We start from the raw sequence: 19,360 nt of genomic DNA on the forward strand, positions 1-19,360 counted from the left end.
TGGCATGTACTGGAGGCATTCATATCGTGGGATGACATTGCAGATTAAGAACAGATCTCAGTATTTTTTATCACATTGCTATTTGATTTTACATTTTTGTAAATTTGCTTCATGTGAACCACAAACTCATATTGAGTCACTACTTAATGTTTTTTGTAAGTTTTTTTCTATTTATTTCAACTCTTTATGTATATGTTTCCTCTTCTACATGGACCTTGCATTAGGTCTAATTTATTTTTAATTTGTTTCTTAGTCAAGACTTTTTCAATATGAACTCATTGTATATTGTTTATTCTACATGTTAAAACTATCACTTATACTAACATACAAAATGTCTTCTGAACATGTTAGAATTGAACTTTCTACATAGTGCCAGTCCTGAAACAACGCATGGCAATATGAAGAGCAAGAACGTGCTTATGGACCAGAACATGAACATAAAGCTACGTGGGTTTGTCACTATGCATAAACAAGCGGCGAACACAGAGGCTGTTTATGCAGAAACTGATTCACTCTTAAGATCACAGTAAACTTTTGACTAGATTTATCTTTCTACTGCTCCATATAGTATGCATATATTTCTTACTATTTTGATGTGTGCAGGGATCATTTAATTGATGATAATGATGTCTTCAACTTTGGGGTTGTCTTAATGGAGTTGATCTGTGGGACAACTTTTTTGAAGCAGCGCTGTCCCTGTGATCCATGCTCCTTTGATTTGGTTGAATGGGTACCTTCAAAACTTATGCTGCTTGATATGTTGTAGCTTCCTTCATCATCTATCAATGGATTAAACATGCATGCTCATGTAGACTTGCATACATACCACGCAGGCATGCAAATTGCACATGTGAATGTGCGCTAATTTATGATTTGTTTTTGTGATCATTTAAAATGCAGGTCAAATGTAACTTTGAAGCTGGCTGGTTCATGATTGTGGATGAAAGTCTAAAGCATGGGTACAATGCAAGAAGCATGGAACTGGTTGCTTCTGTTGCCTTAAGGTGTGTGGAAGATGATCCTTACCTTAGGCCATCAATGGCAGAGATTTTACATGAACTAGAAGCAGCTTTTGATCTTGAACTTTTACGCTCTTGCTGCTGTTTCCGTTGACATTTTCTTCTTGGAAAAATACAGTAGAAGAGACTTAGCAGAGCCCCAAAGGGAAAACAGTTTTAACGTGTCAAAACTGGGTTCAAGCATTCTATTCCATGTATTTTGCCTTGGCGTCATGCTGGCTCACCAAGGGCATCTGTAAATTCCCCACTTTCTCAGTTATTCTCTTGAACTAGAATATTGGTTGTATGTAATATTTATGAGGCATCCATGAATTGTGTAAATGCTTCAAGAAAATGTTGTATAAACAATTATGTATTTTGGAAACAACTGCAGTACAGTTGGACAACATTGCAACTTTTTACTCCTAGAAACACGTTTTGAATCCCATTGAGTTTTTAATCGAAGATTTTTCTTCTGATTTGAAGATTGGCCAAAGTATTAGGGTTTATATTTAACATTGACCTGATACACTTCCCAATTGAAGGTTGCATGTGGCCCAGAGCTACCCATTGGTCCTGGTATGACATACAAGACTTTGAAGTTTACCCAATTCGCAGCAAATGTGGAGGTGAAACCGTTACATGGTTATCATTTTATTCTTGTCATGTTTTGGGGACTCAACTAAATAACTCAACCCTACTGTTGAGTCCAAATTACGTGTGACAGCCATATCGAGAATTCAAACAGAAAATCACAAATATTGAGCAGAGCCTTTTGTGTTGCTCATGCGGCTTGGAAAAGATAAAGAAATTGTTGACATTTGTAAAAGTGTCTCCTGTTGCAAGCACAAATATTGCTGCTACTACAGAGCATTACTTGTTTTTTTTTTCGAAAGGCAAGCTGGGGTTAGGCAGACCCCTACCAGATATCTCTTAAGCCCCATGTGCAGAGGGATTCAAACCTGGGCCTTCAGCTTGGCACAGGACCCCGCTTACCACATGGGATACCACCTCAGTGGTACTACAGAGCATTACTTGGTCATAAAGAAATTGAGTAGCTTCAGTGTGGATAGTACTTGACCACAGTTTGTCATTGAATTGTCTGTTGTGCTTGAACAAGCTTGATCATCCTTCAATGTACACTTGAGACTTAAAACTAATTTCTCAATAACCAGCAAGTCTTCCTTTCTCAAGTCCACCAGCAGCCCCCTCAAGCCATCAAAGGCCACTAAGGTCCTTTCACTCAGCTAGTTGAATTTGGAGTTTCTTTCAAGTACGCTTTCAACTAAATAATCATCTATGAGGATAGGAGGTCAATGGATGAGTAACTCTTTATCTTAGAGATAAATAAAGCATGGTTGGATCTAATCCACCATCTGACTTGAATTTAAATCCGACTAGTCAGATTCAGTAGCCGAATCATGATATGATCAATAATTGGATCCGGACTCGGTATTGAGTTTTGCATCCCATCTGATCCCAAATCTGATTATGTGTAAATGTAAAATTTTAAGCTAGTCGGTTTTGGATTCTTTGGTCTTATCTGATCCCATCTAAATCTCGATTTGTTGGTAATGCTTAGATCCAACCCGAGTCTAACCTGTTTAGATCCCTAGATATATAGTCTAATTAACCTAAGAAAAGGAACAAGGTGAATGTTGGTTGGTTTATGAGATCTAATGTCTTAATGATGGAACAATCAAGAATGCAAAATGAATTTAATCTTCTTTATTGCTGTCAACAAAGAATGGTCGCTACCTATCCAAAAGTACATGCAATGGCCTATGTCACAAGAACATGGCACACTATGATATGTTGATTCAGACACAGATTCGTACAGCCAATAATATTTTAATGAAATAACATTTTAAATGTTAAAATACCAAAATATCAGCAATATTTTGAAAATATCATGATTTTCTCACGATATTTTTCAAAAACCCATATAATGCCAAAACTTTACGCTTACATTTTTTGTTTTTCAATAGCTGCCTGTGTTTTCTATATTTTTAGTCTTAAATGTGCTCTGTTATTGTGAATATCGAGAAGAAGGAGCGCAGGAAGAGAGGAGAGAGAGAGGAGAGAGGAGAGGGAATACTTGGAATCGGCAGCCACACTTCCTTTTCTTTTTCTGTGTGTCTACACTAATCATCATTAGGGTAAATAGGTTACAGATCCTTTTTACAATGACGGGATTACCCTTAGTTAGTAATGAACATTACATTATAACATAACATACACTTGGCCTATATGGGTATGGATCCTTTACTGGATTTATATCCGATCTGGATTCTAATACCCTCCCTCAAGTTGTGCATGGGATTGGACCATGTGCAACTTGTTCTTCAGATACCAAAAGCGGTTACTTGTGAGACCTTTGGTGAACATATCAGCAACTTGGTCTTCTGAAGGCACATAAACCGGTTCAATCTCTTTATCTGCTACCTTTTGTCTGATGAAGTGTTGGTCAATCTCAATATGTTTGGTTCGACCGTGATGAACAGGATTGAACGCAATTTGTATTGCACTTTTATTGTCACACATGAGGACTGAACTTGAGATACTCTCTCCCATCTCTGTAAGGAGATGCCTAATCCAGGTTACTTCTGCTGTGGTAGCTGCCATAGATCTATATTCTGCCTCTGTGCTAGATCTTGCCACAGCTTTCTGTTTTCTGCTACTCCATGAGATAAGATTACTCCTAATGAAAACACAATATCTTGAAACAGACCTTCTTTCATCTGGGTCCCCTGCCCAGTCTGCATCTGTATAGGCCAATATGTCATGTTTTGGTGTTGCCCATGAAGATTGAGTATACTTGAGACCATCACCCACCGTGCCTTTTAGATATCGGAGAATACGTTTGACGGCATCCATATGACCTATCTTTGGTTCATGCATAAACTGAGATACTTGATTTACAGAATATACAATGTCTGGTCTAGTAAAGGTAAGATACTGTAACATGCCCACTAAGTTGCGATACTTGCTGGCGTCAGGATATAATTCGCCATCACAAATGCTGAGTTTTTGATTGATAACACTGGGTGTAGGCACAGGTTTGCAATCTGTCATTCCTGCTTTGGCCAAAAGATCAAGAGTGTATTTGTGCTGAGTTAATGACATTTCTCTATCATGTTTGTCTACCTCGACACCAAGAAAATATCTTAGCCTCCCAAGATCTTTCATTTTGAATCGCATACTCAACAAACTTTTGATTTGTTGAATGTGCTCTGGAGCATTACCAGTGACCACTATATCATCAACATATATAAGTAAGAAAACCACAGTGGTTCCATTCCTGTATATAAACAAAGAATGATCTAGTTGGGAACGAATAAAACCGTGGTTCTGAATCTCTGATGAGAAGCTTTCAAACCATGACCTGGAGGCTTGCTTTAAACCATACAATGCTCTGGTTAATTTACATACATATTCTCTTGGGTCTCCCTCTGCATAACCTTGAGGTTGTTCCATATAGACCTCTTCCTTTAAATCCCCATGAAGAAAAGCATTTTTAACATCAAGCTGACTAAGGCTCCACCCATGTTCAATGGCCAGGCCAAGGATAATACGAATGGTGCCCATTTTCACTACTGGGCTAAAGGTCTCATCATAGTCTTCACCATATTCTTGGGTGAAACCTTTGGCAACAAGACGTGCCTTGTATCGTTCAATGCTCCCATCCGGTTTGTATTTAATCTTATACACCCATTTTGAGCCAACAACATTTTTATCTGGGGGGCGACCAACTATCTCCCATGTTCGGCACTCATGAAGTGCCTCTATCTCCTCATTCATCGCCTCAATCCATTTGTGAGATTGAACAGCTTGACAAAAACCAGGTGGTTCCTCATGTTTTTCAATCTTAGATAGAAAGACCTGAAAGTCCATAGAGAAATTATCATAGCTTACCCATTTTTCAATTGGATGCCTTATCCTGCTTGATCTTCTTGGTGCCTCCCTGTTACTGGGTAATGTCATGTGTTCTCCAACAGGGGCATCTGTTTGCTCTCTGGGTCTTCTAGTGTAGACATTCCTTTTGTATCTCTGACAGTCTGTTTCTGCTACCTTATCTGAAATTGTCTCATCATGTATGTTTTCAGGAGCCAAAGTAGTACATTCAGCAGCATGTGAAATAAGCTCAGCACTAAGCCATGGATCATACCAATTATCAGCCATATCACCATGTTCATGATCATTGCTGACTTTATCTTCCAGAAAGCTATTTTCATCAAAGACAACGTTTCTGGAAATTTTGATCTTCTTATTGATAGGGTCATAACACCTGTATCCCTTGTGTTCATCTGCATAACCTACAAATTGGCATATGGAGGCTTTGTCTTGAAATTTGTTTCTCATGGATTTATCAATATGGACATAACATGTGCATCCAAATACTCGTAACTCATCATAATTAGGCTGTATTCCAAAAAGAACATAATAGGGAGACTGATTTTCAAGGATAGGCATAGGGAGCCGATTTATCACATGAGTGGCAGTGTGAAAGGCTTCTGTCCAAAGGTTAATGGGCACATTACAATCATGCATCATACTCATTGCACTTTCAACAATATGTCTGTGTTTACGTTCAGCAATTCCATTTTGCTGTGGGGTATAAGGGCAAGAAACTCTACGATGTATCCCATTATCTTGGAGGAAATCTAAAAACTCTTTAGAGGAGTACTCACCACCTCCATCACATTGGAGAATTTGAATATTTTGGGAGAATTGATTTTTAACATAGGCATGAAAATGACGAAAAATAAGAAAGACCTCTGATTTGTGTTTCATGAAGAATATCCAGGTAAAACGAGAAAAGCTATCAATAAAGGATACGTAATATTTACTTCCAGAAGACGAAGGATTGGGAGCTGGACCCCAAACATCAGAACATATTATCTCAAAAGGAATAGAAGCTCTTTTATTTATTTGATGAAAAGGAAGTACATGACTCTTGCAAACTTGACAACTGGGACACATTTTATTCTTTAATGAAAATGAAACATACTCTGAAAGAAAACCATTGGATACTAACTTTTCAATAAAGACTTGACTACAATGACCAAGACGAGAATGCCAGAGATCTGGCTTATTACATTTGGATAAACTTAGGACGTTTTCAGAGACATGATCAGACTTGAGCTTCAAGATACTGGAGGCTGGATCTTCATTAAAGACATACATGTTTCCGCGTCGCTCTCCTTTAGCGAACATCTCCTTCGTTTGAAGATCCTTGACAAAGACAAAAGTAGGAGTAAATTCCACAGATGAATTGGTAGAATCAACAAGTTTAGATACAGAGACAATGTTTTTCTTTATATTTAGTGCATGAACGACATCAGATAAAGGAATAGATGACTCAGACAAAGGAATTAGAACATTGCCTATGTTTGATATAGGGTGGTGAGTCCCGTCTCCAGTTACAATATTAGATTTTCCAAAATAGGGAACCAAAGAATTTACCTGCATTCCCAGTAACATGAGTCGCTGCACCTGAGTCTACATACCATATTCCATCATCATTCTGCTTCAGGTTCAGGTTAGCCATAGTAGACAAGAGAAGATCCTTAGCATCATCACTGACACGAAAAGTACCTGCAGTTCCTGGTGTAGCAATGTTTCTATTATTCTGTGCTCTGTTTCGATTCTGTGGATTGAACCAACAGTTGGCTTTGATGTGGCCCCGTTTATTACACTGATAGCATGTGGGAACATTCCTTGAAAAGCTGGCTGTGAAATTTGGTGTAGGTAGTAATCCACGTCCACCCTGAATGGCAGATCCCCTGCCTCTACCACGTCCTCCACGTGGACGATCAACTATCATCCCTGTGGCAAGAACATCATGTGCAGATGATTGTCCAACTGAAACATCAGACATGCTCTTCAGAGTCATTTCGTACTGAAGGAGTTTGGCACGTAGTTCCTCAAAACTGAGTAATGTAGGTAAGCACAATAAAGAGGTTACAAGGACATGATATTCTGAACCCAGAGCATTCAGTGTCTGTTGCACCTTTTCTTTATCTCATACTGGACATCCAACCATGGCTAGCTGGTCTGTAATGCTTTTGACTTGATTTAAGAATTCAATAATACTCATTGCCCCCTTTCTTAACATTTGAAATTCGCGTTTGAGAAACAACACTTTAGCCTCTGATATCTGAGAATATGTCTGAGCTAAAACCTCCCACAAGAGTTTGGATGTGTAGTCATCAGGAATAGAAATCAATATCTCTTGAGATAGTGTGGAAGTGATGTATGCAACAAGTGCCTGATCGCGCTTCATCCAAGAAACAAATGCAGGATTACGAATAGTACTCGGTAATCCTCCATCTTCTTTGGTTTCGACTATGATAAATTCTGGAGGCATTGGAATAGAGCCATCCAAGTGGCCTGAAAGGTCTTGACTTCGAATAAAAGGAGCAATCTGTCTCTTCCAAGTCAAATAATTGTTGGTGTTTAGCTTTTCAGAAACTAGCTGTCCCAGAAAGCTAGAGGAAAGACCTTGATTAGCTGAGGTATCCATTCGCAGTCTTTGTGCAAGTGGATGGGAAGAATTCGGCTGGGATTAAAGAATGAAGAGAAGACAAGTCCACGAATGAGAAGGACTCAGCTCGTAAAGAAAGAGCAACTGACTTTGAAGTGGTAGGGAATAACAACAGACTTTGAAGTGGTAGGGAATAACAGTAGGTAGCAGATTTTGAATATGGATTTTTCAAAAGGGAATAACAGCAAATATATTGAAATCAAAGGAAATAGCAGCAGATTTTGAATAGTAGCAGTAAAGAATAAAGAAATGGAAAGAATCGAAGAATAAGAAATGGAAAGAATCGACCTGAGGTGCTGTTGGAGAACACGAGCTGCTGCTGTTGGAGAACACGAGGTGCTGTTGGAGATGTATTGAATCACGAAGAACAAGAAATAGGGAGAATCGACCTTCTGTTGGAGAACACGAACTGCTGCTTCTGTTGGAGAACACGAGCTGTTGTTGGAGATGTGCTCGGCTGAAGGAAGACTTGTCTGTGATCACGGCAGAAGAGGAATGATGGCAGGCAGGGCTGAAGGTGGAGCAGGCGTGATAGGTTGAGGAATGGGCCCTTTTATGTTCCCTGATGAAGGAACAGACTTGATTCTGGGTGGAGAAGGCACGGTCAGACTCAGTTCTGGGTTGTGGGTGGAGATGGGCAGATCGTAACTGAGAAAACAGGCTACTCGTTCTTTGATGGAGGCCACTCTTACGCCCAGATCAACGGCTGCTCTGATACCATCTTAAATGTGCTCTGTTATTGTGAATATCGAGAAGAAGGAGCACAGGAAGAGAGGAGAGAGAGAGGAGAGAGGAGAGGGAATACTTGGAATCGGCAGCCACACTTCCTTTTCTTTTTCTGTGTGTCTACACTAATCATCATTAGGGTAAATAGGTTACAGATCCTTTTTACAATGACGGGATTACCCTTAGTTAGTAATGAACATTACATTATAACATAACATACACTTGGCCTATATGGGTATGGATCCTTTACTGGATCTATATCCGATCTGGATTCTAATATTTAGTTGTATATCTTTTCCCACAAGAATTTTGTAATGATCCAAACCTTGTATGACGTTCTCATCTGCATAATCTGTGGACCCCATAGAATTGCACACTTTAAACATCTTTTCTATCGTTCATTTCCTAAAGAACCTAGTGGTAGTTGTCTAAGTTGATAGGAATTAAGATTTGCAATATAAATCGTGTTTAAGGTCGTGCACATGTAAATTTTAAGTTTTGTAAGTATGAAAAGTTATTCAATGGATATCTTATCACCTTCAAAGAATTGATGCGACAACTCGCTGCTCTCTAAGTACCAAGTTGCCTCATCTCACTGCCCTTTAGTTGTGACCATTTGCTATAAACAGAAAAGGTTAACCAGTTAGTTTTTATTAATCGGTAGGAAAACAATAGAAACCTCTTTTTCATATTCAAAGAAATATGACAAAAGGTAAAAGGTCATTGGTAGTTTTTTTCATCTTTCTATGTACTCGTTGTAAGCTGCTTTGAGTCTTTCTATAATTCTTGCTAGATGCTATATAGTCAAAATATGTGATACATTCATGTTAGATTCAAACGAGTCTACATACAAACATAACAAAAGAATAACTATACAAACGAGCAAACGTAACATTTACATCACTTGCCAACAAAGTTTCTTCACCAAATTCATACTTTTTTAACTTTTTTGTGTTTTATTGCATAACTTCTTCTTCCTCGTTAACATATTCTCATCGCAAATTAAAATTGTATATAAATACATACACGTATAATAGGACAAATATACACATATGACTCATCTTTTCACCTTAGGTTGCCCTATTTACGAACCAGTTTTGGTGGATAGACATGTATAAGAGTCGATAGAGCGATGTGTGAGACATTATTCGCCATAAGAAGAAATGAATATGCATTATAGGCAGCTTGATATGATTCAACTATAAAGAACTTATTGCATTTATCCTCTGATAGTGTGTCCTCATAGAAAATGCAAGCGATCACATAGAATCATACTAACCTACCACTCTTTACAAGAGTATAATTGCTTCTTAATATCAATATTGTAACCATAAAATTGATCACGACCTTCGTATCGATATTGGTGAAAATGCACTACTGACATACGTAGATGTTGTGCTTTTCTCTTAAGTTTTTCTTTTACTTTTGGCACTACAATGCCTGACATATGTTGTCCAGTATTCTTTCTTTTTAAAAAAAGTTTTATCAGCATCAGACGAAATCTTTCAATAAGAGAAATTAGGATCTTGTCACGTATAGTGAGAATTCACAAATTAAAGCTCTATGTTATATTAGACGTTAAGCACCCATATATATTTGTTGGAAAGTGATTATTAGCCCAATGTTCTAGTTTTACACCAATGATAATATAATTGTATGCGGCTTCGTCTTGCTTCCAAATTTTTGAAAAAAATAATTGCATGGTTATCTCATAGTTGCTCAAGCAGCTCTCTACCAAAGTACATTGAGTGGAGAGCTAAATTTCTTAAAAAAGTTTTTTGTCAAATGCTCTATGCAATATCTAACATGACATGTTGGTCATGCGTGGGATACAACATACTTTAGACCTACATTCCTATCTGAGATATTTGTAAGCCCTAATCTCACTTTATATCTGTTGAAGCATATGATTTTTTTCTTTAGATACTTCAAAAATCATGCGCATTAATTCTTTGATTCCTTATCAACAACTTAAATGTTACAAGAAACATCTCACCACAATGATCAATAATATGGGCCGACAAAAATATACCCGCATATCTTTTTTTAGGAATGTGTCATCTACTATAAGAACTGGAGTTCGTCCTTTCAAAAGCCCATAGATGCTTGGACAAAAAGATAAAAATATGTACTGAAATCGATCTTTTTGATCGGTTTGAATGTACCCTTGCGATCCTCAATTAGCATTCACTAAATTATCTAAATATGCAATAAGCATTCTAAAGAACTCTTCGAATGAAATATATAGAGCCTCCTTAGCATGTTTTCATCCACACCATGCTTATTTGTAAGTAACATTCATACATTCCTCGTGACTGATGTTATTCAAGATTTTTCTTGGAGTCATCTTCGAGTTATTATACATGTGTTTTTGAATAACACCTAAAATCCATTTGAAGGCACTTTTTCACTAAAAAAAACTTCACTAATCCACCATATGTTTGCTTGTTATCATACTTTTTCATTTAAAAAAATATTAATTTATGCATTTTTGTGCAATGAATCTTTCAAGGACAATCAATCGTAGTATGCAAGTTTTTTCTCATGCATACAACAATGACTGTTATTACAATTCTTTAATAATTTTGCTTTGTAGTAATTTCTGATCACATGATCTTTTAAAAACTCACGACAATGTTGGAGATCATTAAACTTTTTGCAAAAAGTAATTTCTTGGTTCTTGATCGTTTGAGTTTTTTGTCCGCCACTGAAATTGTTCACAATCATTAAGTTATTCGTTAGACAACTTGTCATACAAACAAGATGCATCTACTTTAATAAATTTTACTACAGGAGAATTTATTGAACGATAACGTATTCAACCACATATCATTAGTGTAATAACATAAAATAGTATACTACCCAATAAATGTTCATATAGTGTATGCAACATACTAAGGGTTTGATTTCTTAAATGTCATTTGTGTATCGCTTTCATCCGCCATTACTTGTCTCATATCATCACTGTCTTTATTCTTTCTCATCGACATGATATAGTCATCATCATTGATATCATTCAATTTTTCAATGTGATCACTACTACTACTAATTGATTGTTCGATTATACAAATTAAATTGAAATTTATTGTATCAATCGCTTTGTTTGCTTTCGTGCATGCAACATTATTGTATTTTCAACATTCAAGATTAACCATAAAAACTTCACATCCATCATTGCATATATATCTCAAGCATAAATTATAAAGTCCAGTAACTTGTACCTAGCTTTGTCATCCGCCAAAGATGGCTCATCACCCTCTTGCTTCCAAGCTCCCTCTGTCCACCACCGTCGTCAGTGCCGACGACCTATCTCCGGCTACCACTATTGTAGGTCCCTGATCTCTCTCTCTCTCTCTCTCTCTCTCTCTCTCTCTCTCTCTCTCTCTCTCTCTCTCTCTGTGGAGTCCACCATCATTGCTCTAGAAGACCTCTTCTCCACCCTCAATCACCACATCTACAACTCAAAGTTCGAGCAACCCCTCTCTACTGTAACCTCCTTATCTTCCTTTTTTTTATTTGAGGGTTTTAGGACATTGTTTTTATGTGATTCAACAGAACCCTAAATTTTTCTAAAGGTTTTTAGAGATTATATTATCTTGGACTTGCAGAAAACCTAGGAATGGGTTTTCTTATTTTAGTGTTTGGGGCTCTTGGTGGTATATATAGTAAAAGAAGCATGTCTGACAATTGATTTATTGTGAGTACTTGCAAAAAACATGAGAGATACTTCAATAAAACCACTAATTTTACTTAAAAAAAAATCTGCTGTAATTTTTCATACTTTAAACAAATCTCTAATTTTTTAAGCTATTTTAGGTGTTTATTATTAAAGCTTCTAGAAAAACTAGGCATTTTATGATTCATCCAGTTCGTCTACGTGTTTGGGTTTTTCTCTTCTAATATGAGTGCATCATTATGTAGACATTCTCATTTTGAAGTCACTTTTATGGAATTGAAAACTACTTGATGAACATGTATGTATTGCTGGTTGTTTGCAATGAGTTATACTATTTGGCTATTTGAGAGATGGTAGATGGCAATGAAAAATAAAATAATTTGAAAACAATGGTAATCGGGAATGAAGCGAAAAAACTAATTGCTCCTATCTATAGAAAATTAAAATAATTTGAAAACAATGGTGGTCAATGAGCGTCAAAAGGAAGCGAAAAAACTTTTATAGGAATCATCGCAAAGATACATGAAAAAGGGTTAGGGTTCTAGAGGAGAAAAGGTTACTGCCCTTTCCATATATAAACAAAAAAAAAGAACACAAACGCCTATATATATATACACACAAGTAAATTCGCACATTAAAATCTCACATTACTTAAAGTCGACAACATGCAAACGCCGTGAATTCTTCAAACTTTTCATAAATTCTATATCAAAAGTAAATTTTCGCAACCATCAACGCAAAACTCTTGATAAAATTCACACTCTAATCGCCTATATATACACATAAATTTGCACGCTAAAACAAAATTTTGCATCGCTATAAATCGACATCATGCAAAAGTCCATGAATTCTGCATTGAAAAGGCAAACTTTCGCAATCACCAACGTAAAACTCTTGACAAAATTCACAAAGAATTTTCGCAAGCAGTATCATGATATTTGTACTATTTGTGCAAAATTCATAAATTTTATGAAAATATCATGTAAATTTCATTTTGAGTATAAAGCGCAAAAATCAAGAAATCCCTTTATGCTAAGGGTAAAGGGGTCTTAAAAAAGTCAACCTACAAAATTGAACATTATGGGGCATTTGACAAAACAAGTCAAACTTGTCATACAGTACAGTCATTTTCAGTTAAATTATAAACTTACATGGTCATGCCATTATGAATACTTCGCTCAAGGGATTCTAATTTTCAACAAAAATGTAAGTGTAAATTAGTTTGTATAGCTGCTGAATTTTTAACTTTTGAATTAGAACACATAATTGATACTAAATAATGTAAATTAATAGCAAATCAAGGCTTTAATTTGCTAAGATATACAGTCTCCGCAGTGAGATACTGCAAATGATTTAGTACACGTACCTTAATCTCAGTTATCCTGTGAGACGAGCAATCCATGTGATTGCCCCTACATGTCTTTTTTTTAATAGAGATTGCCCCCTACATATCAATTTCAAGATGATGGGATCAACAAATCAGAAATTAACAAATGGCTGAATATAAAGAACACAATGAAATCCTGGATTAAGAGTTGGAATGATTAGTTGAACAGAATAGACAGCGGGGAGGTGGCATCTCATACAGCAAGCCAAAAGAGATGAGCAGAAAACTTTTAGCCAAAAATGTATTAGGTTTTGTGTCTCATTCAGCAAGCCTAGAGAGATTAATAGAAGTAGATTTTAGCCAAAAATGTACATAGTGCAAACTTTTGGTACCTTTCAAACAATCAATAACCACTAAAACCATACCCATTGATCTGTACGGATAGTCTTACAGCAAGATAGAATAACTGCAGACATTTGGTAAATTTTGAGAAACAGTAATGAACCGTAAGAAAATTCGTATCCTTATATGCCAGATTTATTTCCCTTCGTCTGGCCATAAGGTTAATTAAATGTTCTTATATATTGCAGTTATACATATTTCTTGATTGGCAGATTTAAAATTGTTTCATTTCTGAAATAGATACATATACAAATGAATAGACTCATCAGTCACTGCATGCACTTTTTAAGTAGATCTGACCATATACATGGATTCATCATGGTTCACTTAACATGGGAAATGTTTAGGATAAAAAAAATAAATATTAAAATATATTTTAATAAAGAGAAAATGTATTGTTCGATTGTGTGGATCACACCAAAGTACAACCATAAGGAAAAGACTTCACTATTGAATTGCAAGATGTGAAATAAATTATAATAAATCCATCCGCACACATAAAGTAACGTGTGTTCCATGTCACACACATACTGATGCAAGAATGGGACACAGGACAGGGCCATACACACTTAAAAGCAATAGAACATGAATATCATCGCTTGATCAGCAATTCTAGATTGCTACAATTAAAAACACAAATAATAAAACTACATTGAAATTGAAATTTAATATAACTGTGGGTGCCTGAGAAAATCTGATAAGATAGCATATTTCGAAAATAACAGCAATCAATTGCCAGATAGATGCCTATAAACCCGATGTGTGTCCCATCTGATAAAATTTGAAAGGAAAAGAATGCAAGTAAAATACAAAAAGTAGAAAAAAATACAAAAATAAGTAATCAAGATCATCAAAAGAAATAGATAAAATTGAACATAATTTAATTGTATTTGGTAGTAGTTTGACTCTATTGATGGCCAGTTTTAGTAAATCTAAGGGTACATTTGGTTCGGTCACATGAGATTCGCTTCTTAATACACTTAAAAAAGTGAATCGCATTTAAACAGTACCCCAAAACAATCAAACATAAAACTTTTTTGGCACAGAACCTAAAAAACAAACCTCGTAAAAAGTGAGTTAGAACAGAACCCAAAAGTGAGATTTAGAAAGTAAATCTCATTTGTGTGAGATTCACTTTTTAATGAGGTCTCGTGAAATCTAAAAGTAGATATCTTTTGCACAGTATTTTCACTTTTCAAAAACACAACCAAACATACACCGAGTGTCATGCCACTTCGAAGGAAACACATGGTAAGTGGTGTCCATGTGACATGGCCTGTGTTAGATGACAAGAGTAGAATTCGATCCCACAACATGCTAAAAGCCTGCCCCAAAGTCATAAGCAGAATCGGTCACATGCCAACAAATGCATAGACAAAGTGGCATGACATTACTTTCCATCTCCAACACAAGGGTCTTGAGAAACATGAAACATGAAAACAAGAGTAGACCTGGATCTAATTGTCATGTTCAAAGCCCTTTGCAAAGACATGAGCACAATCATGTCATGTGCCAAGAAAAGCATATTAGACATGAAATAACAATGAAAACATTTGAACACACACTTGCTTGGCACTGCTACAAATTGGTTGACAGATGTACCCGCCTAACTAGCTGGGGGGCTCCTGTAATATGCTAACACTGTATTTGGAAAGAACATCTGCCTTACTCCTTCTTCTTTGATAATGGGAAATATGATGTTGGCTGCACCCTGCACAATAATTCCATTCAAGTAATCAGAATTCAGAAAGCACCTGTTTGGAAAAAAATGTGTAATTTTTTTTTCTGTTTTTGAAGGATGACTTTCATTAAAATGATGACAAGAAGTCATCCAATCAGTAACAAAAACAATTAAACAGAAATGTGAGCAGGATGAAAAATGTCAAATTATACTTCTCTCCACAATCAACCAGTACTACAACAGAAACAGAACTGAGTATAAGAAACTGTCTAGGGAAGACAAAGCTGACAGGATTAGTAGAATTTCAAGCCCTAAAAGATTGGCTAGAAACAAGTTATCAGGAATTGCATGACATCTTTTTCTCTGAAACAATGATATAATGCTCTTGATGCATCTTCCACTCAACGTCCTTACATATTTTTTTATCTCCATGAGGATAGTTGCATGCACTGGTCAATGACGCAGTATGCAATCTTTGATGTGTAGAGACGAAACAGCTCTCTACATGTACGGCCAGCTATTTTGCCCAATGTTTTGGTTATGTAACACTGAACAATGTCCAAGAATTTTGCCCACAGCTTTAGGGTCTCCCACTTTGTATGCTTGATTGATCCCTATGTTTCAAATCAAGGTTATCCTTAAAACTAGTATTGCATTTTCCTACCCGATTGGCAATGTTCAAACAGACATTGTCCTCCAAAGTAGTCATATTGTAATTCTTTTTCTTAGCCTTCAGTATGCAAGAGCCTTTATAAAGATCCGTTTGAAAGTCAACCCGATCCACATCAACATTGCAGGCACTGATAAAATGCTATGCCTATACCTTGCTGGATCTTCTTCAGACTGCATCGACCAACCATCCCTCCAAAGGTACTCCTACACCTCTAGTTAATTTTGGTTCACATGATCTACTCAATCATTTCTCTTGTCAGCATCCAATCATATATAGGGTCCAGGAGTCAGGAACGGAATATCCATTTTCATCACCTTCAATCATAAAGGGTTGTTATCTAAAATAAGATGCTTATTATGATGAGACATTGCAACCATCCCAACATAACCCAATGGAGTGGTGAAAAAACAAAGAAACCACAAATGTAGGCATTATACTGTTCTTGTTGCCGTAATAATTCAATAGCTTATTTCGTAATTCCAATTGCTTCCTAAAAAATGATCATCTTCAAATGAAAATTAAATAATAAATAGTTTGTACCACTATAGAGTCCACTTAATTCATAATAACTGAAAAGCTAGGTTCACATATGTTTCCAAAAAATAACGCTGTCAAAAGCTTCTATATATATCTACTTACTGAGATAAGTCGAGCTCCAATCCATATGCGTCTGGGAGATGGAAATGGAATCAAAAGACGAACAACACCATAGATAGCCACAGCAAAGAAGTGAAGAACCAAGCTCAAAGGGCGTGGGTTTAAGCCAGATAATAAAGCGATTGGTCCAGATGAAAAGACACCTCCAAGGCTCAAATAATCAAAGCAGGCTTGACGCATTTCCTTCATGGCCAAATCAGGTGATGAACAAAATACTTTGTAGAGAGCACCTGCCAATGTATTTATTGTAGATGCTACTGGCTGCAGATAAAAGGATCATAGACAAGGTTTGATGAGCAATAAAAAAATTGGCAGCAAGGAGAGCAAAACAGCAGAAAACATAAGTAATGTTATTCCACCCTCAAAAAACAGATAACACAAATCTTTATCAATCTCAATAATTATACATTAGTTAAAATTTATAGAATGAAAAAAGAAAATGTGATGAACAAGATCCCAATTCCCTAAGCACAATGGGCGTACTGAAGAAAATTTATCTAATTCAATGAGCATACTTACTTTACGTAAGGTGTAAAAGGACTCCAAGTATCTGCACAGTGATGATGCATCACTCAAATCACGGAGAGGCTTAAGAAGATTTAGGAGGACAACAATGTCAGACAATGCAACAGTCATTCCTCCACCAGTCAAAGGATGCCGCATATTAAATGCATCCCCCATAAGTAGAGCACCAGGTGTAGGGTGAGGGTTGGCAGGCATGCTCCTATTAGGCATTGTTTTAATGTTTCCTTTATCAATAGCTGAAAGGAAAGCTTCATGCAATTTACTTGGAACCTGGCATGACAAAATAAAAAGTGGGAGTTAGCACCACAAAACAACCAGTCTCCAGCAACAATCATTAGATTATTATCAGACAACATGAAGTCACGATAGAGAAATCAACTTCATGACTGTGAAACAAAGGAAGTATGCCAGCATAACCATAAAAACTAAAATCAAGGAGATATTAGAAAAGAAACTTGACACACTAAACAGCCATGAAATTCAAGTGCCTTTAGTACCTGAGGTGCCACAACAGTTTTCAAATATTTAGCCATTTCTCCATTAGCTATTGAAGGTACTTTTTGACCAGGTATATCAACTAAGCACCGGACCTCGGTTCCACTGATAGGATAGAATAAAATAGGTGAAGGATCTGCCAAAATAACATGTCCATGATTTGGATATGGAAGCTCACAGTTCTCCAAAACAAGGCCAACAAAACAAGAAGGCACATCCACCTACAAAAATGATCAAATCAGTTTAAGGAAATATAATGATCCACTAAAAATGCTAAAAGTGCATTTACACAAGCAAAATTCATATTCGAAAAAACACTATATGGCACAAAAAACATGTAAATATAGTTTATTGAGAGAAAGAATCTATGGATTATGAAGTACTAGGGAAAGTTTTTGAAATAAACATGCTGATCATTCTTAAATTTGATCCCACAAGCTTCAAACTATAGGTGGAAACAAGAAGCCTTACCTTAGGATCACACAGAGATCGCCGCAAGTTTGAAAAGCAACCATCACACACAATTGTAAGTGGTGCATATGCATTGAGTTCATCACCACTCTTGGTTTTGTATCTGACACCCTTGACAGTCCCACCATCTTCAATCAGTGCAGTCACTGTTCCTTGTTCCAATTGGACACTAAACAGAAGTACACAGTCTCATCCATAAGGACATGTTAAGTAGACCAGAAAATGCATATCATTAGTGTAGCAGCTTTTCTATTTAAAATCACAAGAAAAATCAAGCATGCAGCAACACGTTATTTAGCCACAAGTCCAATTGCATTTCACAGTTAAATAGAAAAATAACAGTTAAAAGGTGCTATCAAACACAACTATGAATTGTCACAATGGATGGCAGGAAAGAAAATGCAGAGCCAATTGTAACAAAATTTGACCATAAAAAATGTGCTGAGGGAAGAAAAATTAGAATCATTATGCATAGGTAACAAGAAGAAAGTAGGTCCCAGTTACAGCTCTTGAAAGAGCAAACTTTTCTAGATGTTAGTTTGAAGGAACTGTAATTCCATCAAAATCCTACTTTAACAGCCCTGAAATGATACCACGTTCTTGGTAACAAGGGTTCCATGGAATCCTTGTGATCTTTTGCCAAAACATGCCTTTAACCGGTGAACAAGGCAGACTTGGGCAAAGCATTGTAACAAATATAACAATATACTGGAAAGAATAAAATTATTTTCTTGTATTTGCCCCATGACATTTTGTGTTTTAGGAGGCCTCTACAGTGGAAAAGGTTTCCCAAGTCCTGAGATTTAAAAAAGATATGCACTTCTCAAGATATGAGCCACATGAAAAGTTCAATGTGCCATGGGCTTCAGAAGCATCACCTACATGAATGGTGGTTCTCACTTCTGGTAATCTTCATCCAGACTGGGAGGATGAAATTAAAAAATAAATAATCTATATAAACATAAAAATATTTAATGGTTATTTACAAAAATGTAACCAAAAGGTTTTTGTAATAAAGATTCATACCTGAAAAAAAATGGCAATTCAAATGCATGACTCGTTTATTTTATAGTTAACCAAAAATACCTGTGGTTAGTTTCTAAGTTGGCCTTCCATAATCTTTTCCTTACAATCGATGACAAATAATCAATTGAAGCCTTTAGCAACCAGCTACGTTTTATG

General features: G+C 36.3%; 2 protein-coding genes across 2 annotated transcripts in view; one reads left to right on the forward strand and one right to left on the reverse strand.

Moving 5' to 3' along the window:
* The first annotated feature begins 398 nt into the window (after positions 1–398).
* Positions 399–1,113, forward strand: LOC149822305 (putative LRR receptor-like serine/threonine-protein kinase At5g48740). Its single transcript, XM_089980250.1, has 3 exons — positions 399–526; positions 604–730; positions 901–1,113. The coding sequence occupies exons 1-3, from the start codon at positions 399–401 to the stop codon at positions 1,111–1,113; spliced, it is 468 nt and encodes a 155-aa protein (XP_089836376.1).
* A 13,931-nt stretch (positions 1,114–15,044) lies between these two features.
* Positions 15,045–19,360, reverse strand: part of LOC149822306 (squalene monooxygenase SE1-like) — a 33,512-nt gene continuing 29,196 nt past the window's right edge. Inside the window, exons 4-8 of the mRNA XM_089981064.1 lie at positions 18,179–18,347; positions 17,710–17,928; positions 17,207–17,482; positions 16,670–16,948; positions 15,045–15,387 (exon numbers count right to left, since the gene is read on the reverse strand). Of these exons, the coding sequence (XP_089837190.1) occupies positions 15,283–15,387; positions 16,670–16,948; positions 17,207–17,482; positions 17,710–17,928; positions 18,179–18,347 (1,048 nt within the window). The 3' untranslated portion in view covers positions 15,045–15,282. The remainder of the gene's footprint in view (positions 15,388–16,669; positions 16,949–17,206; positions 17,483–17,709; positions 17,929–18,178; positions 18,348–19,360) is intronic.

This window comes from Nuphar pumila, chromosome 11, assembly GCF_984573655.1.
Source record: "Nuphar pumila chromosome 11, dmNupPumi1.hap1.1, whole genome shotgun sequence".
NCBI classification, from domain to species: domain Eukaryota; kingdom Viridiplantae; phylum Streptophyta; class Magnoliopsida; order Nymphaeales; family Nymphaeaceae; genus Nuphar; species Nuphar pumila.